At 36.9% G+C, this 24060-nt stretch overlaps 1 protein-coding gene and 1 long non-coding RNA gene across 2 annotated transcripts in view; both read right to left on the bottom strand.

Annotated features, from left to right (window-relative positions):
* LOC141426535 (neuroligin-1-like) overlaps window positions 1-1797 on the bottom strand; it is a 35220-nt gene extending 33423 nt beyond the window's left edge. The window contains exon 1 of the mRNA XM_074085520.1: window positions 1597-1797. Within this exon, the coding sequence (XP_073941621.1) occupies window positions 1597-1787 (191 nt within the window). The 5' untranslated portion in view covers window positions 1788-1797. The remainder of the gene's footprint in view (window positions 1-1596) is intronic.
* A 45-nt stretch (window positions 1798-1842) lies between these two features.
* Window positions 1843-24060, bottom strand: part of LOC141426548 (uncharacterized) — a 63788-nt gene continuing 41570 nt past the window's right edge. Inside the window, exons 2-3 of the long non-coding RNA XR_012451248.1 lie at window positions 2422-2480; window positions 1843-1926 (exon numbers count right to left, since the gene is read on the bottom strand). This is a non-coding gene — a long non-coding RNA (uncharacterized lncRNA). The remainder of the gene's footprint in view (window positions 1927-2421; window positions 2481-24060) is intronic.

Below are 24060 nucleotides of genomic sequence, written 5' to 3'. Positions count from 1 at the left end.
TAAAGCTCGTAATTACGTAAAAAGAAACAGTAACATAATATGTACATACATAATATTTAATTCTCTATTCATTATCATTTGTTTGTCTTTATCTGCCACTTTAACATTAGTCTTGGCCAGTCATAGATAAAAGAAGTATGAACCTTCAATTAATTTGGTTCTAAATTCAAATTCAACATTTTATTGTATTTCACGTAGTTAATAAGCGTTGTGAATAAGCAGATCAGAAAGTACAAGAAGAGATAATATGAGGTTATGCAATCTAGCATGCCTAGGTACTCATAAACCGTTGTCATAAGATATACGGCGCCAGCTGGTCACGTGCTCTGTTGCCTACTGTCTTCCGCCGCGACGATGCGCGACTCATATGTATGTATGTACGGGCTCTAATATAAGTCTTGGATCAAAACTTTTCAGTCTTGCTCGCAACATCTGTTGAATCCTGCACCTTTATATCGCTTCATATCTCAGGCGGTGTCTGGAGATACTTCTCGAGACTAATTTGATCAAGATAAAGTACGTAAGTATATTCTCGTAGTTAGGTTTTTCGTTTTAAGCATATATTAAGCATATACTGCCACCTACGGTTTAGAGTTAATCCAAATTTAAATCCTTTATTAACATTGAATCTTGAATTGGTAAGATGTAAATCTTATTAAACTGAACTAATAGCTAAAACCGCAAACTATCAGCTGGTTCTGATTTTTAAACGTGTTGTTCGAACCTCCGTCACTAGTGTATATAATAAGTACCTACCTAGCTGCAAACTTAAATATGCAATACACTGGCAGTGATCCTAGCGACATATTAAAAGAACAGAACTAACTGCTAGTTTGTGATTTTAATGAGCTCTAAGACGGGCTTAGTTCAGGGGGGTATGTAATGATCGGTATAACAACTTTAGATATTATTTCACTAGGTATATCTACATTTGATATACTGAGCGGCAAAAAATCTGGCCCTCAAATGTATGCAGGAAAGGTAATTTTGTATTTTTTTTTAATTTTGAATTTTTGTATGTGCCAAATTTTGTGCCACTGAGTATATAATTTCAAAGGATTGGAGCTTCACTGAACTTTTTCATAAAATAAACCAAACCTAACCTGACCCAAAGTAATCAAATAATAACAATATAAATGTTTGGTTTTTAAGATAAATTGCATTATATCAAATGAAAATTATATCAATTGTTGCATTTTATCAATTGTTATTATATCATTCGAGCGGTACCCAGTTCGGGTCACACTAACTAATCCAGTACAGTGCCTTGAACGCAAATAAAAGTTCATACATTTGAGAACTTTGGACGCCGTTGTAAGATAAGATAAGATGATTTATTTGTAAAACATGAGTAAGTTTACATAATGGTCACAGGTTTACAATATCTATGGTTTATGGTAGGTTTATAATACGTTCTAGTACCTATTACTACGAATCAATACGAATCGAGTTCTTGTAAGTACTTATTGTATTCTATTGAATCACTATAGAGCTTGGGCACTGAGAGAAATACAACATCTGGTAGAAGTTCAGAAAAAAATCCCGCAGTTAATTCATTAAACTAGCTGTTTGAGGTAAAATGAACAATGAGCTCACCTGAGGCTACCAAGAGGCGGGGTGGCATACGGAACGCCGAGGTAAGCCTCGACCTGCGGATGCGAGTGGACGACGATCCCTCGCAGCGGGCCGTACTTCGTCCTTACGACGCGTGTGCTGTACTTGTGCGCAGAGAGCGCGGCCGCGCAGCAAACGAGCCACGCGTGCAGCGCGGCGCGCTCCGCTCGCATCCCGCGCACGGGGCGGGCGCGCGGGCGCGGACGGCACGCGCCGCTCGCGCGCGTCACGCCTCGCGCCGCGCGCCGCCGCGCGCGCACCGCCCCACGCGCCAGCTCATCCCGACACACCCTTCTCCCGTGCTCGCGGCCACTGTTCAATCATTCACGTTTACCCATTCTAAATGGTGTTAAAAGGGGGTATTCATCCATTTTTAACACGTGAAAGGTTTAGTTTCATAATTAAAACGCAATTCACTCTAGTAAAAATCCACCACCAAAAATATCATGACCAATATAGTCGTAAATTGATTAAAACTAATACAATGTACTTATTTATCGCAATTTTTACTTGTCACTTACATCGTATAAAAATCATAAAATATTTACATAGAGTTATATTTAGAACAAGAAATTAAATAGACATTCAAAATGGATTAAAGAGGCACTAAAAATTTCCAAAAAGCTTCACTTCAAGACACACCCATTTTTTATTTCCACTCTTTATTATTGCACTCTTGTCCTCTCATGTGAAAGTGCATTACTTCGTTACATCCAATATCAATACTCGTTATGTACGAGTAATACAATGGTGGTGTTATTTTGTGAAACAATGTCAAACCAATTGATTAAGAATTCATAAGCTTACCCGTATCATGTTCTTGGCGTGTTTGAAAATGGTCCAACTGATTCAACCATTGGTTTTACCTGTAAAGAAATGTTTTTTTTTTATTTGAAATTCTAGATAGCTCCTGCTTGGAAATTCTAAATTCATGACTTGAAGCTCTCGAAATTCATAAACAAAGTTTAAATTTATAGGGAGTTGAAAATAAATGTGGATTCTTAATTAAGGTGACCGCCACTAACAACCGTTCCTATTTTGAAGGTTCGTGAATTGAAAACGTCTCCCATGAGTTTGACCCCACGTCAAGAGATGTCATGCACGTTATAAGGGTTCTGATGAAGATAACAAGTTGTAAAAATGTATAACTCTTAGCTTTTCCATATGAACCTACTGAAGAAAATATAGAAGTGTAAAATTAAGAAATAAGTCAAGCCTACAAAATTTAAAGCAGGCGCGCGAGTGTCACAATAACGGTTGACTGATTTCCGATGCTACTGCTTTCCTTCCTTTAGAATTCGCCTCGGTGACTCAGGGAGTAACAAATGAAAAGGGTTGAAGAAGAAAATTCAGATAAAATGCATATTTTTTTAGTAAAACGATAAATCTTTTATTTTCAAGATGGCTATACGCATCTAACGCCTGTAGTTAACCCCTGAAGATCACATAGAAGGAGCTGAGTAAAGGTTTACTTTCCGTAAATCGGCCCAGTCCATTGTCCCACGTGCCGCGATTTTCTCGGACGGAAAATGTTAGTCAAACAGACCTAACCCGACTTATAATTTAATGGAACACAAACACGAAAACAATGTCACATTTCTAAATGAAGAATGTTTTTCTTGCAAGCCGTGACATAGTAGAGTGACATAAAATTCAGCAAATTACCCGTTACTGCTTCATGATGGGGTCTGGTTTTTTTACAAGCTTTTATTTAGTTTCACCTGTCCCGTTGTCTGTCTGCCTGTAATCAAATCTTGCAAGTTAAATTTGACCAACTTCTAGTAGTCGGATTGACTTGAAATTTGGAATACTTATGTAACTTGCGTGACAATACTATAATCTAGTAGTGACATCCTGGTAGTCCACCCAGGATCGTCTCCGCAGGACGGAACTCTTCAACGGTTAAGGGCAACGACTTGAAATGTGGTATGCAAATGTAGTTTGGGTGCAATGCAAGTTAAGTCGACAAAAGTACAGTCAGTAAAAAACGCTTATATTAAAAATGAAAAACTTATTTTTATTTTAGATACCTACTAGATATTATCTCTCTGTACAATGTACAGCATGTAGGCAGGATTAGTGCAATTATTTTACAAGCTTTTATTTAGTTTCACCTGTCCCGTTGTCTGTCTGTGTGTCTGTCTGTCTGTCGTTCTGTCTGTCTGTTTGTCTGTAATCAAATCTTGCAAGTTAAATTTGACCAACTTTCAGGTTAATGTAATTGACTTGAAATTTGGTATGCAAATGTAGTTTTGGCACTACAAGTACAGTCAACAAAAAGTACAGTCAGCAAAAAAAGGTTGTATTGAAGTGAAGTGATGAAGGCATGATTAGTGCAATTATTTTTATTTTTGGGGCCAATACTTTACACGGTCATAATTAACAAATAGGTAGATTTTTTTTCTAAATAGTCTGTATTTGGTTTTTTGACTACATACATCATTATATACTACTGTTACTTTTACTGCCTAAGATAACCATTATCTTAACATTATTTTTTTAGAATATTTAACTACCGCATACTGTAATTTTCACAGGTGTCCAGTTTATTTATAAAAGGTTTGCACATATCTTTTTCAAAAGCGCAAGCTACTCACAAAGAGCTAGGGAGATCCGACATCAATCACGGCCGTGACACGCAGAAGCTTTGTGATTGTCCCTCATTCTGCACCACAGACCTTGATGTCTCGTCAAAATATGTATTCAATTCGCACGTATAAATACCATGAAATGTATCCGTGTAAGTACCTATAACAGCACCTATTACGAAGTAGCAAAAGACTCGTCCGTAAAATATTTCCTCGAAGAATGAAAATAGATTGCGGAAACCTGAATATAATGTATTCAAATTAATAATGTCAAGGTGTTGTTATTATAGTAATAAATAATTCAGTGCAAACCTTTTTAATTATAACCATTAATTTGCGTATGAAATGGTCGGGTTTTGTCACGGACGTCCGGAGAGTAAGCGCGGGACAGGAGGGCTCTTGAAAATCTAAATTGAGGTCATTATGGAAGACATTTCATCTTTTAAACATTCCTAGAGCTATATATACTGTTTGGTGCTTTTTAACGTTAAGAGCGAAGTATTTCATTTGTGTAATTTTAATTAATTTTGAGGCATAATTAAATACACGGGTTGGGAAATCGGTTTCCTGTTGATGAATGCACCTATTATCTTTTGATTAAGTATCATTATTCCTGTTTTTGCGACTAGCTGAGTACCTACATAGGTACATGTCGTGTGATGCCTACGAGATGTGGACCAAATTTCTCGAAAAACAGTTATTTTTGATGCCATTATGTTTAAAATGTTTCAAATAACAAGCAAAAGCGCAATCAGGGAGCCAACATACAGTGCATTAATTTCAGGTTGTGTAATATTTTGGTAATAAATCTTAGCCGTCAGTTTTGGGAAACATCAATCTGCGGGTAACATGTTAATCTTTTAAATCATGATCGAGCTGCGCGTGTCGTGCCTAGGGCATGGATACCGGTATTCGGTATTACCGAAAAACCGGGATACCGGTAATTTTTTCCCCTTTTTTAATACCGGTATTAAATATCTACAAAACCGGTTTTTCGGTATTTTGACTTGTGCTTAAAATAGTAATAGTCGACTTTAATTTCAAACAAGAAAGCACTTTTAATAACTTGTCTTCAGACTTATGGCTTTTGAAGTTACTTACCTCTTAATCTACTTTCAAATTTCAAATTTACCGCGCATAAGTTTGCTTTGCTTATTTGTAGTGTAAGCTTTCTCGAAGTTGGACCTACCTAACTGGACCGTTTGTCCCAGGTATACATAGTCGTCAACAACTTCGAGCGCAGAGCCCCCGACTATTGCGGGAGTTGAAACAACATGGACATTAGTTAGACATGCATGACTTTCGTCTTGCCCATGTTCATTTTTAGGCCAACTCAGTCGGAAACTGCTGAGGTCGGCGAGCATAGCACTGAAGTCTTCCATGGTCTCAGCCATGACTACAATATCGTCGGCGAATCGAAGGCGAGTGAAGTACCCGCCATTAATGTTGATTCCTCGTCCTTTCCAGTCCAGAACCTTAAAAGCATCCTCCAATGCAACGGTGAACAGTTTCGGAGCGATCACATCTCCTTGTCTGACTCCCCGCTGCAGAGAAATAGGCTTCGTGCTCAGGTCATGTAATCGGACGGACATAGTGGCGTTTTTGTACAGACACTAGACACTTCAACACTCCGATATACCGGTAGTCAACTGCACCGCTGGAGAGCCTGCATCACAGCCCAAGTCTCGATCGAATCGAAGGCTTTCTCGTAGTCTACAAATGCAAGGCAAAGGGGGAAGTTATACCCTTTGGTCTTCTGTATAACCTGCCGCAACGTCAATGTGGTCTACGGTACTATAGGTTTTCGGAAGCCAGCTTGTTCGGGAGGCTGGAAATCGTCAAACCTGCTTGCGAGACGATTTGTGATGACCCTGAAAAACAGCTTGTAAACATGGCTCAGAAGTGAGATGGGTCTATAATTCTTCGGCAAGGTGTTATCACCTTTTTTGAAGATGAGCACCACCACTGTCTTCTGTTCCAAGCTTTCGGTGTTCCCCCTTGGTGGAGGACGGAACTAAACGGCGTCTTAAGGTCCTTGAGGACTGGTTTACCACCCGCCTTCAAGAGTTCGGCTGTAATTTCATCGTCACCCGGGGCTTTGTCATTCTTAAGCTATTTGAGGGCCATACTAATCTCGTACAGGCTGACGTCTGGGATGTCTTCGTGATAGTGTCGGGTTAATCTAGCCCTCGGGTCTTTAGCTAGATTTTCGACGGGTGTTCGGGTTGTCGCTCAGGGTTTGGATGAAATGATTCTGCCGCCGTCGGTCTTCAACTTCATTAACCGGCTTTGACTTACAGACAGATCCCTGGGTTTTGAAGGAGTTAGATCCGATCGTATGGACAGCTTCCACAAACCCGTCGTTGTAATCGTCCACGTCGCTACCTAGGCATTCGAAATGGCTTTGAAGTTTGAGCTGAAAGCTCTCGGGGTTTTGGAGCTGAGCTGGTTCCGGGCGGAGCGAAGATTTCATCAGTAGAGACCTTTCAAGCTTGAACTGGATATTTAATGAGCCTCGTACAAGCGAAAGAAATTATGCGAAAATTTGGTTGGGAACTAAGAATCGGTGAAACAATTTTCATCGAAGAATTAGAGAATCCAATTCCATATTATATAAGTATTATTAGTTAACAATTAACAACTTAAGTTTTTTTTTTTTTATACTTGCTCATTAAAAGGGAAGTTTATTAATTGCTTTTCATGTATATTGGTTATATTTCAACAAAACAACAGACTTATACAGAAAGAAAGAAAAATAAAGGGGAAATATGGAAAATACCGAAAAATTACCGAAATACCGGGATACCGGTTTTCAAAATTTGAATACCGGAAAAATACCGGTATTGCCATCAAGCCCAATACCGCATAGCCCTAGTCGTGCCGCGCCTTGCTAAAGATAACAGCGAGTTTGCCGAGTTAGCACCCAGCGCCGCCGCCGCCGCCGCCGCCGCCGTGTGATCGATCGCTGCCCATTCAACCGCATTGCATAAATGTTGCCATCTTAAACTTCATTCACAACATTACCACCATTACATGCTCTACTGCGCTACACGGTGATTTATTATACCGCCCACGCCGAATTTGTGCAATGATTAAGTAACTCGATCTCATGCTAATAATACAATGTGAACAGAAACTCTCAACACATCTGATTATGTGTCTCAATTTGTTCGAAAAGTTTCCTTCTCTCGCAAACTGGAAGTAGGGCAGGAACAAGCTGACAAAGTGTTAATTAATTTATGTACGAGTAAAATTACATCGCACATGTAGGGAGTAATTGATAAATACTAAAAGAACTCATTACCAGGAGGCAACGCGGCGGTTTCATTAGAAAAGCGTTACACGGCGAGCAATTAGATTAAAGCGTACAACATTAAAAGCAAGAGGGTTGTTTTAGATACTTACTTAATTATTTACTAACTATACTGGAATCTTTCTCTCTACGAGTTAGTGTTAATAGATAAAACAGAGCCAAGTTAAAACTACGAGTATCTTTAGTTTGTAATTATTTCGTTCCTAATACTACTAGATTATATGGGAGTTTTGTCTTCGTTAGGTATTTGATTGGTGTCGTAAAACACTTGCAAGAACTTATAATTTCAACTTTGAAAATCATTTAAGTACAACTAAGTAACACAACACATAATAAATTATTTTATTTTGCGATTTTTTTATGAAGCCCGTAATATATCCCACTGTTGGGCAAAGGGAGGCCCTTTCTCCGAAAATTATTCCATTAAAAAGAAGTAATTCGATCAAATAAGATCCCGTTTCTGAACTGTACAAATCCTGGTATTTAACTAGATTTTCATGTCTTATAGTTGCAGTGAGAATTTACTTTAAGCAGGTTTTAAGACCATATTGGGTGTGACGTACCTAGTGTGTTAAGTGTTGTAAGTAAGTGTATTGCAGAGGCGGCCGGCGGCCGACAGGACCCGGCCCGGACAAGTGGCGAATTGGCGTCATCAATCACAACCGCCGCCGCAAAGCTGTAATGGGCCGAGCTCGTCTTCCACCACGACACCCGATCAACTCCACACCCATTAAGCTTGAGACATAACCAATTTACTCTAATCTAAATTGCTGATCAAACTTTATTGCGTTTTTTTCGCTAAGTGGTCCCGTTTCATCACTGGGAGCTTCCAATAGCGCCCTGCTTTCTTAAATTTACAATCCTATTTTTCAAACGGTGCGTTTAGTAATTACATTCACCAAATAGCAAAATAAATTATACTACGTAGATTAGAAATAGCTATTAATGTAAACATCGCAATGCGAATAATACCACGAAACAGAGTAATTATCTACTGTTCAATACGAGTACATACCCATAAATAAAGAATGCAAAAGCTTGCGATACCTAATTTAGTAATAAATAAAGTCATTCATTTTTTATCAAGTCATAAAATGGGATTAGTGCAGAGAAGGCTTTATATATAGAATCTATGGTCTGTTTTTTCTTTCATCTCCATAAATAACGGACTCACGACCTTAATCCCTAGTGGGTAGTCAGAAGTACGCTGAAAGTTAATCGTCGTAGAGAATGGCTTAACATTCAAGCTGCCTTTAACGGCATCTATTGTGTTGCTGTGGGACCCTGTGGGTGTATGGTTCTTTTTGTGTGGTGTTTATTTTTGTAACAAGCCAACGGATTTTTACGTAAGTAAATGAAAAACCTTACCTCAGCACCTGCTGAATCGATATTGATCAAACACGTTTGGCAAAGCAAACATACCAGTTATAAAATTCAATAAAACTTTCAGAATTTAATTGAACCGTTTAAATGAATGATTGTCAAATTTCAAAGCTATCTTTACTGAAAGACGTAGCATTTCTATCTATGTATGTAATGCTTTGCAGTGATATTGCGTTTTACACTTTTACACGTAGGTACGTAAAATCATGAAATATATATTTTCGAAACGAATTTGTGAAAATTTAATGATTCAGTCAACTTGTAATAATTTAAGCTCTTGCTGGTCATTATGTCACATTTGCTCTAGACTAATGTTATTCACAATGTTTACTGATTCGTGGTCCTAGTCGTATAAACCGTGGTCTCTCAAGCAAAGGGTCGTGAGTTCGAACCCGGCCTTGTATCTCTGAGTTATTTAGAATATATGTGAAATTGCGTTTGAAATTTACCATGAGCTTTATTAGAATGAAGGGAAACATCGTGAAGAAACCTGCACACACCTACGAAGAAAAATAATGGTGTTTACGAAGTTCTCAGTACGCACTAGATAGATAGACGCAGACGCAGTAGATACTACGACCCAGTGCTCTAATTTTGAGAGGAGGCCTGTGACCTGCACGGCTGCACCATTTCAAAACCTAGTAAGTCTCAAAAACTCAATTTTGCGATTTTTGCTTAAAACATGGTTTCTAGCAAGTGCCTACAAGATACAAAAACATTTAGAGGCCTATCTCGCTCAACTTCAGAGATACGAGTACTCCAAAACCTAGTAAGTACAGAAAAAAACTGGCTTGACCATTTCAAAACCTAGTATGGCACAAAACCATTTCAATAACCTAGTATGGGACATGCACTTACTAGGTTTTGAAAAAGTCAGAGAGACTTACTAGGTTTTGATATGGTCAAACGAGTTTAATTGTAACTTTTTGGAAAGTAGTATGTGTTTGTTAGTTGAAGTTACTAGTTTTTGTAAGTCAAATGTTATAGGTACGTTGTTCTTTATTTATTTTGACGCGTTGTTGGCAGCACTGTGCTGCCGCGCTAACTTCATGCTATTGCGCTGGAGCTGTTCGAACTAGACATGGGTAATCTCAACTCCGCGAAGTGATCTGACTCACTAGATCCAGCTCCGGTGTCGGTACCGAATCCGCTTATTGAATCCGACTCCTTTATTGACTCCGGTTCTTTCGAGCGATTATTAATTTATCTATGGCCGATCCGCCCCGGCTCGGTTCGGTCGGTCGGTGTCGGTACGGTACCGCTGACTGAACTGAAGTACAGATTCGTGAGAGAGAGAAAGATTTGTTCGTTAGTCCAAGTCCGAGTACCGAACCGAACCGACCAACCAAACATAGATAATAAGATCCAAGTCGAAGATCCGATCCGCAGGGCTGCTACGAACCGAACCGATCAACCAAACATAGATAACAAGATCCAAGTCCAAGATCCGATCCGCAGGGCTACTACGAAACTCCAAAATCGAAGTTCGTGTCGTGCGGTCCCTCTGACACTTATACTATTTAATACGAGAGCGAGAGGGACGGTACGATACGAACTTCAAGTTTCGTAGTAGCCCTGCCGATCCGATCCGAGCCGAGCGAGAGCGAAAGCAGGCGGACGGAGTGAGTCAGTGTGAGTGAGCGTGACGGCGATCACGAGCGAGGCGAGCCGCTCGATCCAGTCGGAGTTAGTAACTCCGGAGTCAATAAGATTTGAAAGGAGTCATTAAGGGATTCAGATCCGCTTGAGGATCTGACTCTTTTGAATCTTCAGATCCGGATTTACCCACCTCTAGTTCGAACTCATTTAAACGCGCAGTTGCCAGCCAAGATTGAGTTTGTATGCACGTGTAACGTTAAAATTTTGCTAAAACGTAGCGTAATTTGGCTAATAAATGAATGAAATAAGGCAATCGCACCAAGCGTATAGTGAACAACGCTTTGAATTTAGACAACAACCATTTTGTGTAAGTAAATGTATATAATACTAGCTTTCGCCCGCGTGGAATCCGGTTACCGCGCGCTGTTCCCTCCGGAACTGTGCATTTTTCCGCGGGATAAAAAGAAGCCTATGTCACTCTCTGGCCCATAAACTATCTCTATGCCTGAAATCAAGTCTATCCGTCGCTCCGTTTCGACGTGAAAGACGGACAAACATACAAACACACATGTTTTGCAAAATGTTTGGATATTTAATTATTACGCTTCATACAGTAAGATTATTTTTACTTTAATACTCGGGACGTCTCAGTTTTAACCGTAAATGTTCGTATTTTTTCATAGGACACTTATTTAAAAACCCAGAATTTAATCATATAAAATACCCAAACCTATTTCATGTAATTAATAACAAAACCTCTGCCTAAGTACCTATTGCACTTCAGATCTCTCTCGATGTAGGTATGCCGAGAATTGCCGAGTGCCAAATCGGAAGTAATCTTACTGTATTTGAGCGTGGGAGTGTGTGTCTCATGGTTTTATTGAGCTTGAGCATTTGTGTTATGTTTTATGTCTGTGCCATTTAACATTTCATGTTATTTCGGTGTTAGTTTTTGCTATTTTATGTTATTTTTTCATCCCATTAATAACGACTAACGTTCAAAATACTACCTCGTCACTTATTTGCTCATCTTTGCTTCTACTAATAGAACCATCTTGCTATTATGATATATATACTTCCGCAAGAAAATTAAAGTGAACCCCCTATTCCTTCTCCAGAAATATTTCCAGAAGAAAATGTAAGTCAACCTGTTGTTTCCGCTCCTGAATCCGCTCCTGAACTAGTACCACTGATACCCCAGTCCCGAAAAAATATTTGGATCAATCTCCCATTCAGTAATCAATAATAGTAATGGTAATTATGGTAATTAATAGGTAGTTGGATAATATAAAGTAAAAAAAATAAGACTTGGTGCCGTATTTTTTATTTTTTATAATAAATTATTGTAATGAACAACTACTTAGCTGACTGTTTGTTTTATTTAAATTGAAAAAAGGTCCACGTATTAAAACTTATGATTTTTAGTCTTTTTAGTCTCTTGATCATGACAAAGCGACAACACATACTGGGTTTTGAAATTGATCGGTTCACTATAAGTTTTTATTTGAGTTTAATTTCAAAACCTAGTATGGCACATAAAACATGCAATATAGGAAATTAAGTGCATATATATATACCTGGATATTCGGCTTAATCTAATAAACCGAGAAAGTATCACTTTTGGAACGAATATTGCAAAATTTCGTACGGCTGAGACAAAACATGTTTTTTCTCTCTCCTGTAAAATTAGCTTAATGTCCCTTACTATGTTTTGAAATGGTGCAGCCGTGCAGTAGGACACATACTCGTTTCTATAGGCTGAAATTATGACTCATGAAACGTTTTGTAAAGAAGAGTTGAATGCATGACAGGTACTGAAGTTAAAATGAAAATGTAATATTATTATTATTATTATTTATAATGCACATGCAGCTTATAGCTGATGCGTTCATATCATTGTTCACTTGTGTAATGTCTTCAAAGTATTTATCAAGTCTGTTTTTAAAAGAATTCACTGAAGGTGCACTGATCACTGTCTCGGGAAAACTGTTCCACTGTTTCACGACACGACGCGGTTGCCCAGGAAATGGCGCCTGGGGTTGCTTGTACTTAGAGTGCGTATCAGTTTCAGAGAGCGACCTCGCAGTCTCTCATTCATGCTCCGTGTAAATATGCCAGCAATTATTTAGAAGATGCTGTTAGAAATCAGTACCCATATTCCCCAGAGACAACATAAAGAGTAATGACTTTAAACAACGAAAATGATCCAAACAAATTATCAGAGGTTGTTCGAGAAACCACACTGTTAACATTCCAAATTTGAACCTCAATCTTATCTTAAACACAAAAAATAGAAAATACTTAGCAAATTTAGGCTCGGCTTGGCAATCCACTAGAACAATAAACAGTCGACGTACGTTCGGATACCAATACATCATTAGGATCTCCGAGAACGACCGTTGAAACGAAGTGCGATTAATCAAATCTCAAAACGTCAGACCCGTTCAGACAGACCCCCTTATTTACAGCTTACACAATTTATGTATAGGCATGAGTACTAGTGCCTGGACTTACCTACTAAATGTGGTAGCGGATCTGAATTTTTAAACTATGGTTTACCAACAACTCCTAGTTCCGGAGTGGTGAAAATAAAAGTAGACACTTGGTAAATTAATCAGATAACAACGGGCTAGGATGAACTAAACCGCGACTTAAAGAGGGATAGCGAACAAATCAGGGCTCGAAACGCTTTTCATGGATTTGAGTAACCTTGAATTGTAGGAAAGAAACTAGGGCCTCACAACATAAGAACACAAATAGTGATAATTTGGTAGGTCTGGGAAGAATTAAAATCATCACCATCGGTGGTAGCGGAAAATATTACAATGCAAGCAGTAGCATCAGGTTTGTCCAGATGGATGGATCAACAAAGAGTGAAGTCCGAAAATCAGTGAAACTAAAGAAAAAAACAGCCAAGAGCGTGTCGAACACGCCCAAGATAGGGTTCCGTAGCCATTACATTACGTGAATTAATTAAGTTATATTTTTCTATTGATTTCGTATTATGCACGGATTCTTCCAAGTTTAAGTATGTTTTACTACTTACAATTCTCAAGAAATCTTAGCCGTTATTATTTTCCTTGTTAATCTGATATACTTACTATTATCCTGACTTTTAAAAAAAATTCTACCCAACAGTTTAGATTTTGGAGAGGGGGATACTCGATTTTTATGAAATTTGCACTTTTTAAGTTGAATATTTCGCATACAGATTACTAAATCGAAAAATCGTCACGGCAACCCCGCAATGGTATTAAAATACCTATCCAACGATACCACACACTATAGGGTTAGTCGAGAAAAAAAACACCCCCACTTTACGTCTATGGGAGGTAAACTAAAAAAAATTTTTTTTTTTTTACAACTTTGTCGGCGTGACTGATATGTATATTCATGCCAAATTACAGCTTTCTAGTACTACCCTAAAAAATAACCTTTTTCCCTAAAGAAAACCATATTTGGTTACCTGAGTTAGCGTGTAACAAATGAAATGAACCGTCAAAACGTAATTGTAACAAAATAGGAGATGGTACCGTATAACACAGGTTTTCCAGTGCTTGTCTCATAAAGGTGGAGAGCGTCTAGCGATATCGGCTGTCTCCTCGAGTGGCTTGTAAGAAGAAATGTGAGGCTATTTGTGCTGGGCGCTCTCGGCTCGAGCACCCTCGCGGTGGCCGCCGGCGAACAAACTAGATTAACTCGGCGACCTCACAGGCTTGCCCGACTCTTAGACTCCCTGGTCTTACAACGCGTTCAATATATTATTACATAAAAAGAACAATAAAACTATTTCTATTTATCGAGCAGCGCGTTCCGTTGAAAGTGACGGAGCATATTGTGGAGAAACGTTGTCAAGTTTTGTCGCAGAACCCGAGGCGTAATCTGCTTTAAAGTCTCTGTCTTCTTCGGGGTGTCACTTAAGTAGTTCATGGTCATGAGGTAACCACAAAACATAAACTTTGTAAGTGTATTAAACGCAACAAGTTATATGAATTTCATATTAATTGCTTATTTAACAATCTTTTCTTTTGCTGTTTGGTTACGAACATTTATTATATAGGTAAGTTGAACTACTAAATACTTACCTTACTTTATAAAAGGGCAAATACCTAATCTAAACAGATCTTAAAACTAAGTAATTGTTTGATTATTGATAAAAATAATGAATTACCCAACTAATTACCCCGTGTATTGAGTTGAAAATACCGGTTGCAGTTATAACGAAAATAAGTACTCAAAAAAGAACAACGATGACGTAGTTCTTGTTTCGGCTCCTTAATTCTTACAGTACACGGGATTCCAATTTGAAAGCAAAACACGCTTTATACTTATACAAAGTGTAACCCTGTAAACTCTTGTCAGTGTTACGTAACAATACAGACGTGGAAGCTAGAGAATATAGTTTAGGAAATTCAAGTAGCGCGACTCTTCCCGGGTCGCGTACAGCAATATAGAGCGGACAGTAAAGCCCGCAATACATATAAAATCAATTTAGTAAAGCCACGCCGAGCCGCACGGACCCTTTCAACTTTATGCACAAACGAACAACATTGCTGTTTAAACCGTTTAAATTGGTACCTTCTCTACTGTTTAACAAAGCGAACAATTGTTATGCATCTCTTTTTCAAATGTTACGAGTCTAGTAGTGTACGAGTTGATTGCGCCCATTTTCATCCATGAGAGCGAAACTGTTGAGAAAAATATTTTTGAAATGGAATAAAATTGTTTGAAATTGAGTAATTCAATTTCTCGTTCGAGACCCCGGCGTTGATTAACGAAGATAAAATAACATGGTCAGAGTTATTAAGATTTTGGTGCGTTCTGCAAATTGCTTATCTCTGACTGCCACGAAACGATTTGAGCGCTGACCATTCTTAAAATAATTGTAATTTTCTCTAAGCGTAATGATAAATGTGTAACTTTAAGATTTTTTCATTGTTCTTTTTCAAGTTTTTTTTTACATTTTTAGCATAAATAGTTGATGTGATCACAAGAAGATTAGTTACAACAATAACTTGCTTGGCCAACGTCTAGATAGCAACGAAGGTACCAAGGGTAGATATGGAGTGAACATTTTCGAATGCAACTCCTCGGAGTTAGTATATAATATATTTTGACGACCAGATGGCCTAGTGGTTAGAGAACCTGAATACGAAGCTTGGGTTCCCGGGTTCGATTCCCGTATCGGGGCAGATATTTGTATGAAAAATACGAATGTTTGTTCTCGGGTCTTGGGTGTTTAATATAGTATGTATCCATATCTATATAATTATATTTATCCATTGCTTAGTACCCATAGCACAAGCTTTGCTAAGCTTACTTTGGGACTAGGTCAATTGGTGTGAATTGTCCCGTGATATTTATTATTTATTTATATTAAAATAATTGGCAACGAGGTGGGAATCGAGCTATTAAGATGCCACGTTACGCCACTGATAGGTATTTTTACCAAACATCCTAATAACATTATCATAAAACAAAGTTATTGTTAACGATGCCATCCCTTTTATGGGAATAAATATCATGCATCGATTACATAGTTATAAAGTAGGTACAAACTGAATAGAAACATTCCACTCGAGAAGTACCTAACTAAGATACTCCCACATTAAATTTCGCACACAATTGCTTCAAATAAATGCCACAAGTTTATAGTGCGTGCAAACAAATGCACTATATACTACGTAGTGTTTTTCTTGTTTTAATGGTAAAAAGTTAAAATTGGTTCAATTGAAGCTACAACTGTTGTACTACAATTGTTGTACCTAGCAACTTATAATATTCTGTAATGTTTAACAGAAAACAGCGTTGACGACGAAATTTCACAGGAAACGCCTAATCGTATTTGTCCAATATTTCGGATGAAATAATCTCACATTTACTTCACCATTCCTATTTTTTATGCAGCGCCTTATCAATTAACTATGTAAGTCAGTGATAAATCGTCTTGTAAGAATGCCATACAAAAACGAGAGCCAGAAAACCTTATTTCCTTATGGTTTGGGGCATTTTCGTCCCGGCCACGTTCTACCCAATCAGACTTACAGTCAGTCTTAATGGAAAAACTATTATTCTCCTTACTGGAGAACAATACATCGAATAGAAGGAAATTTTCCTCCGTGTCCCGTGGCCGACCATGGTTATCGATGTTTCCGCGTGTTGGACGGTGTCAGCGATTTGTTACACAAATTGCTCTCGTTACGGCCCGAAAACCAAATGATAACGATGATGACTTATTCTTAGGTCCCGTAATTTTAAAAACTTAGTGATTTTTCATTATTAATTATTTGGCAAACCCCCAATCTCAATATATCATTTTTGCCCTGGAATTTCGACGCTGAAAGATTTCTGTGATTTAATAATTTGCATAATTGTTGGTGACTACACCAGCAAATTTGCCTGATCTAAATTTGAATAGCTGATAATATAATAAAGGCTATTCAAATTAAGAGCCTCAACTTAGTTCAATATAATTCACACTTAAACTCCAATGATGAGCAGTAACGCTAAGATATTTACGTATATAAAGCCACTGTTACACATACTCGTTAGTAGTACGAGAGCATGCTACTATCGAGCATGCTAGTTGGTGCGGGGGTGGAAGGGGGAAGGGTAATAAGCAAGTGTGAACGCGTTTGCTTAATAAGCATGCTAGTATTTGGTGCCACGAGAGTTGCAAGCAAAAAAAATTTTACTAAAAGTGAATTTGTTATAAATTAATTAATTTATTACCCTTGAATTTGCGAAAAGCCATAACGGCCACAGGGTTGCAGCCTAAGCCGTGGATTTTGAGATTTTTTGGCCTGAAAGCCATAGAATATGGTAATTGACTTTGAACTGAACTGGCAGGAGCATGCTATCAAAAGTGTTTTTTTTTTAGCATGATTATTTAAGATCATACTCAAAACTAGCATGCTTATTGTTAGCAAATGTAAATAGTCTCATAAGCATGCTTATTTAGCATTCTAGTAATGAGCATGTGTAACAGTAGCTTTAGGATCTTTATTACTCTGTCACTTAAAATCCACTGCAAAGACTTTTATGAAATTTGACAAACAAATTTTTAATAACCAGAGGCAGTAACGCCTAACGTTTCTGACGCTCCCGATCGCAATCAAATGGCAGATTTCGCATACAAAAACGTCAGGAACGTTAGGCAATACGATGTCTGGTGCTTAGTGCATAGGTACTTGTCATCTTGGTACGAAACACGAATGTGTAAGCATTATAAATGCAAAAGTTTATGAGGACCGATGCGTGAAAGTTTGGTACTTTTTCATGTAAAAACTACTCAAACAAAATAAATCAAATTTGGCACCTCGATATTTTACTTTTAATGTGCGATAATTATACCTATAGTTCCGCTACTGAATACTCCGCAAGACGAAGTCGCGGGAAACACCTAATCCGTTATAAATTCCGAAACACTATGCTAATTTAATCCCGCATATTTATTATTTGTATCTCCATTTTATATGAATTTTCTGTACGCCTGACTTCACCAAATTTAATTATTAAATTCTGCAACGAGGAGTGAGAGAGGAGAAAACAATTAGGGAATGGACGAGCTGTATTTGAATTGTTCATTTTGGAAAGCTTCAGATACTATATTACTATTTTATACGTCTTAAAAATCAAGTTACATTTCTCTGCTGTCTATAGTACCTAATAGTAATCTCATAAATGAAAATAGTTTGTCACTCTTTTATACAGGCTGGTTCATTTAGATCGGTCAGTATAGGAAAGTCTGAAACTATAAGACATACGAAGATCTGTTCTTAGCAACCAAGTCATCGATTTTAGTAACAAGAAACTGCATTCATACATTTAAAAAAAACTTGTACTCGGTTCGGAAATCGAACCCGGTCGTTTTGAAAAAAAAAAACTTACATTTATTTCTATTTGGATATCGGTAGGTAGTGTAGGTCATAAGCAATAAATGTTACTATGAAATACGATATCTAGAATGAATAAAATGCATTGTATTACATATTTTTAATAATGTAAGTTTTATTTTTCAAAACATCCGGGTTCGATTCCCGAACTGGGTGCACGTTTTTTTTAATCTATAAATGCAGTTTTTCTTGTTACTAAAATCGATGACATGCTTCCTAAGAACAAATCTTCGTATGTCTAATAGTTTCAGACTTTCTCATACTGACCGATCTAAATGAGCCACTCTGTATATCAATGAAGGTGAGACACGCAATAAGACAATACTTTGAGAAATGGTAATGCTACTTTTGTTATCGGATCATTACTACCCAGTTGGTGGCGGACAAAGAATTTTTGCTCAAAAAGTAAAGGTTACACTACACAAAATGTTTGATGACTCATGAATCACAATACTGCGATTCCTCTGCAAGTTTTAGTGCTAATTAACGTTGTTTTATATGTATATTAGCTTTGTAATTTACACATTAAATTTTATATGTTAAAGTCAATTTTGTGTTTATGAGAGAAAATTCCAAATTTTTCTTAATCTTAATTTGTTGTATTAAATTTGTCTCCGTCCCGAATAGCAGAATAACTATTAAAAACATTGGCAAATGAACGAAAAAATTAAATAAAAGAAAAACCATTTCCCGTGCAAAATGTTCATGGGTTTTGTAACTGTGAAACATTTAGGGCCTGTTTCACCATTTGTCGACTAACTTTAAGGGGCTGTTTCACCACTCATTGATTAGTGTTAACTGACGTTTAAATGTGATGCCGTCTATTATAGAGACGGCATCACATTTAACCGTCAGTTAAAACTAATGAATGGGTGGTGAAACAGCCCCTAAGTATCAGAAAAATCTTTTCACACCTCTTTCAGAAAGTAACTTTTCACCTCAGCAGCTCAAACAAGCAAGTTTGCTATGAAAAATCAGTGAGCAAAATCGCATTTTGCTCACTCCGTGAGACAAAGTAGCTTTTTATTATTTTTTTTTAATGCTGAGGACAGTGCTGGGTCCACTCATTGAATGCCAAATATTTGAACTTGACTTTGATCTGTCACTTTCACTTCAATATGAAAAAAGCGAGAGTTAGGATCAAATCGATACTAAGTTCGATTTTCAAATTCTGTAGCCCCAAAAAGAAACAAACAAACGTTCGGATACACATATAACCGCAAATTACAAATTATCTGTTATATTAAGTAGGTATATAGAGCATTATTAGAGGGATTTAGTATAGCAATTATTGCTCGAAGCTTGTACGGTGCTCTTCCCAAATATAAACTAAAAACTACAAAGTTAAATTAGCAAACAAAACGAGCATAAATGAACGAATATCCAGCTCAATTTTACTTTTTTCTTAGTTTTTTTTTTTACTTTTTAATTAAGCAAGAAGCATTATACCAACCTAATAAAAAAATAATGTGTTGACCTTTAGCATTAAAAATATGTCAAAAATGAATTAATTATAATAAGGACAAATTAAAGAACAAACACACGAGGTGAAATTTAAAAAAACATAGTGAATTATATGACAGCGAAATATTTCCGAAATGTTACAATTTTCCCACTTTTTTAATAAAGTATGCAACCTCGTTGTACGAAAGCCGCTGCTCTTGTTTTTTTTAATAAATTCGTTCCGTATACTGCCTATCTCTTAAAGTTGGATCAAAATAATATTTGTCAAATTGAATGAACTTGAAAGTAATCTATTTATATTCATGTTTCAAACAATAGAAATCCTAATAAAATCATATTTAAAGGTTTATTTTTAAACTGGATACTTTTTCGTTCCATATTCTAAACCTGTCTACTTACCGGAGACATTTGATCGTTGTCGTAATGGCGACTGTATGAATCATTTTCGAGAAAAAGTTTTAAATATGATTAAGTAAGTAGGTACTATATTTATTTCTTAACAATCGAATTATATTTTAAAGTTTTTGATATTTTTGTCTTCTAAATATATGTGGTTTTGTTTTAACCTTTAATTTAAATGTTCTCGCTGCTCAGGTGAAAAGTTGTATGTGTCACACGAGACCAAAGTTTTTTTGCATCTCGTGTGTTTGAAATCCCTCGCTGATCTCATGATTCTAACCTAGAATCACTCGCTGTCGCTCGTGATTCAATTGTAGAATCCTTCGCTTACTCGGGATTCAAAATCAACACTCGCACCAAAAAACGACTTTGCTCTCTTGTTGCACAAATAACTATTTCCTCCCTGTCGAGAGGGAGCAAAGTGCAACTTTTCTGTTCAAGGCTTTTCTAAGTGTTTTTTTTTTTTTTTTATTCGACTGAATGGCAAACGAGCAAGTGGGTCTCCTGATGGTAAGAGATCACCACCGCCCATAACATCTGCAACACCAGGGTTATTGCAGATGCGTTGCCAACCTAGAGGCCTAAGATGGGATAGCTCAAGTGCCAGTAATTTCACCGGCTGTCTTACTCTCCACGCGAAACACAACAGTGCAAGCACTGCTGCTTCACGGCAGGATTAGCGAGTAAGATGGTGGTAGCAATCCGGCGGACCTTGCACAAGGTCCTACCACCTGCTGTTTTGTTGCAAGTGCCATTTTTTGAAGTTGATAATTGTAAAGCCACGCCATTTTCTATGCTGGTTGTTTTTTAATTATATTTAGATATTTTTTTTCTTCAAGTTTCTTAATGCTCGGTGTGAAAAGTTGTATGAGCCACTCGGGAGCAAAATTATTTTCATCTTGGGCGTTAACACTTGAATCCCTCATTACGCTCAGGATTCTACTTTAGAATCCCTCGCTACGCTCAGGATTCTATTGTAGAATCCTTTGCTACATTCTGGATTCAATGTACGCCCTCGCCGTAAATATACCATTTTGCTCCCTTGTGACACAAATAACTATTGTTTATTCTGACAAAACAAACAGAGACGGTATCACTGATATCAGTCACTTAAAGTTAGTCGACAAGTGGTGAAACAGGACCTTAATGTTCATCCGTCGATACGGTAAACTCTGCCCTCAAATTAAAGAAAGTATTTAAATAAAGGTTTCGAATCGACAACATATTATTATATCCACAATATCCGGATAGTGGCGTATTTTATATTTTAAAAATGTAGAATAATGACAGTAAAGAAAAACCGGCCAAGAGCGTGTCGAACACGCCCAAAATAGGGTTCCGTAGCCATTTCGAAAAAATTAAGTAATATTTTTCTAAGGATATCGTAGGTATATTAGTAGGTACGTATCGTTTAGGTATATTTTATACGTTAGGTTGCTATTTAAGAGTAAAACTACTAATAACCGCTCGATTTTATTGAAAATTTGCAGTTTAAAGTTGAATAATTCGCAAAAAAATCAATGAATCGAAAAATCTTAGCAAATCCCTAATGGTTTTAAAAGACCTATCCAACAATACACCACACTACACTATAGGGTTGGATGAGAAAAAAACTCACCCCCACTTTACGTCTATGTGAGGTACTTACCCTAATTTTTTTTTTATTGTACCATTTTGTCGGCATAGTTTACATATATATATTATCAGTGCAAAATTACAGCTTTCGAGCATTGATAGTCCCTGAGGAAAGCCGCGGACGGACGGACAGACAGACAGACAGACACACATGGCGAGACTATAAGGGTTCCGCTTTTGCCATTTTGGCTCCGGAACCCTAAAAGGATTGACATATGATATTGGTTGTCAAATATTTATGGCTGATGGTTGGTTTACATTGGTTGATGGTTTGAAAACTCTATTGGACCCGCTGGATGGCGCTGTTGTTGGTGTGTTATCATAATTACATAATATAGTGTTTTTCGGGTAGAACAACGTCTGCCGGGTCCGCTAGTTTATTTATAAAAAAAAACTCCTCCAATGCAAATCTTTGATGTAGCATTGACAAGTTATTTTTCGTTGTACTAAATAGTGTCGTTTACACGAATCGTTTATTTAAAATACATTGTTTATTTAAATTTTCTCTCAATAAATCTGCTAAATTGGCGAAATTAGGTGCTTTTGAGGCCATTCCAGTAGATATAATTGAAATAATAGATCAGCGGCGGAAACAAATCGCACTTTTACGCTGAGTTAATGAAATTGCTATGTTACCTTTATGTCTATATCATTCAGTGAGCTTTAAAGTGACATTTCCGCTAATGAAAAGCATTAATATTTAAATTCCAAATTACATTTTTATTAATAATTATCAAGAGTCAATTCATGTACTGTAGTCTCAATAAAAAAAACCTGTGCTATGAGTAGTATATACAACGTATACGTACATAGATGCTTTGACAAATATGTACAACGTGATATTTTTGCTTCCTTTAATTTTAAGAGAATATTCAAGTATTCAAGAGGCTAAATTAAGTTCTTTAATTTCTCCAAGACACTGGTGACAACTTAGTAGGAGCTGAAAAACTAATCAAGAATTAATACAATTAATTATGCAAAATAAAACAGTCAAATAGTCCCTAATTTGTGAAGTTTTTAGTCCGTAACTAAAGTTTTATTAATTCACACATAGCAAAATAAAGTGTGTCATGTCAATGTCTTGTCAAGATTATAATTTGTAGGTAGTTTCTATCAATGAACTGTGTGTTTACATATGTGAGTATGTGATAATATGTGAGTCAAGTACAATACAAACTTTTGTCATCATCATGCAAGTGCCTACTGTTGCGGGCTTCAAACCTGGAATCTCAAGATTCATAGTCGGTCACTAACTACAAACTCCTATGGTCTAATGCCTTTGAAGTCCAACTGTTTCTTTAGGTACTTTGTGTGTATTAAATAGTGACCTATTCATAAAAGTAATTTAATTAGATATTAAAAGAGTTTATGTGTGCATTAGAAAAGAAATTTCGAACTTTATGTCATCCTATGTTTTGTGCACAGCACGATTTACCCTTAGTGTGAATTTACACATTCGTGAATTGTTATCCTTAATGTATTCTTAAATGATGCTATCACTAAATAATGATATCAACATAAACATTACTTAGTTCAATACAGCAAAAAAAAGAGAATAATAAAAATATAAATAAAAACATTTTAAATTAAATGACTTTATTTAAATTTCTTGTTGTATTCTAACCATAATTCATTATTTAGTAGTTTTTGGTGCAGCTGATCAATTAAAATAAAAGCATTTAACTTATAGGTACGTAGTGTTATAACACTACGCTATAACATTCTTGAATGCTATAGCATTCTTTGGAACTGTAATAAAACAGTCTTCTCTCTCACTCATTATTGTGCCAAAGGAATACGTTAAACATGACTTTGAAGACTATTTATTTAACCTTTACTTGTTTTGTGTTTCTTACACGCATATTTATTGTTCCGAGTTAGGTTCTCGTATCCTACTGTTATTTATGAACAAGTGCTACGCAAAGTTAGAAATGAATAATTAACCGAAGTTATACCATATGCGTGTGTGGCACACAAAGCCACATGCTTGCATGGGGGTAGAATGACGTTTTATTTACGTTACTCCTAATTTTATGGGGTGTTTTTATTTTACCACCCTTAGGCACCGTCTTAGGCAGCCTTCATTCGATCTCAATTATGAACTACGAATACCTTATGCCGTCGCCACAGAAAGAGTTACTACAGTCTTTACTTGGCACCATGCGCCAAA

This window comes from Choristoneura fumiferana, chromosome 3 (genome assembly GCF_025370935.1).
Source record: "Choristoneura fumiferana chromosome 3, NRCan_CFum_1, whole genome shotgun sequence".
Taxonomy (NCBI): Eukaryota; Metazoa; Arthropoda; class Insecta; order Lepidoptera; family Tortricidae; genus Choristoneura; species Choristoneura fumiferana.
Note: the sequence above shows the minus strand (reverse complement) of the source record. Positions and strands in the feature narration are given on the sequence as shown.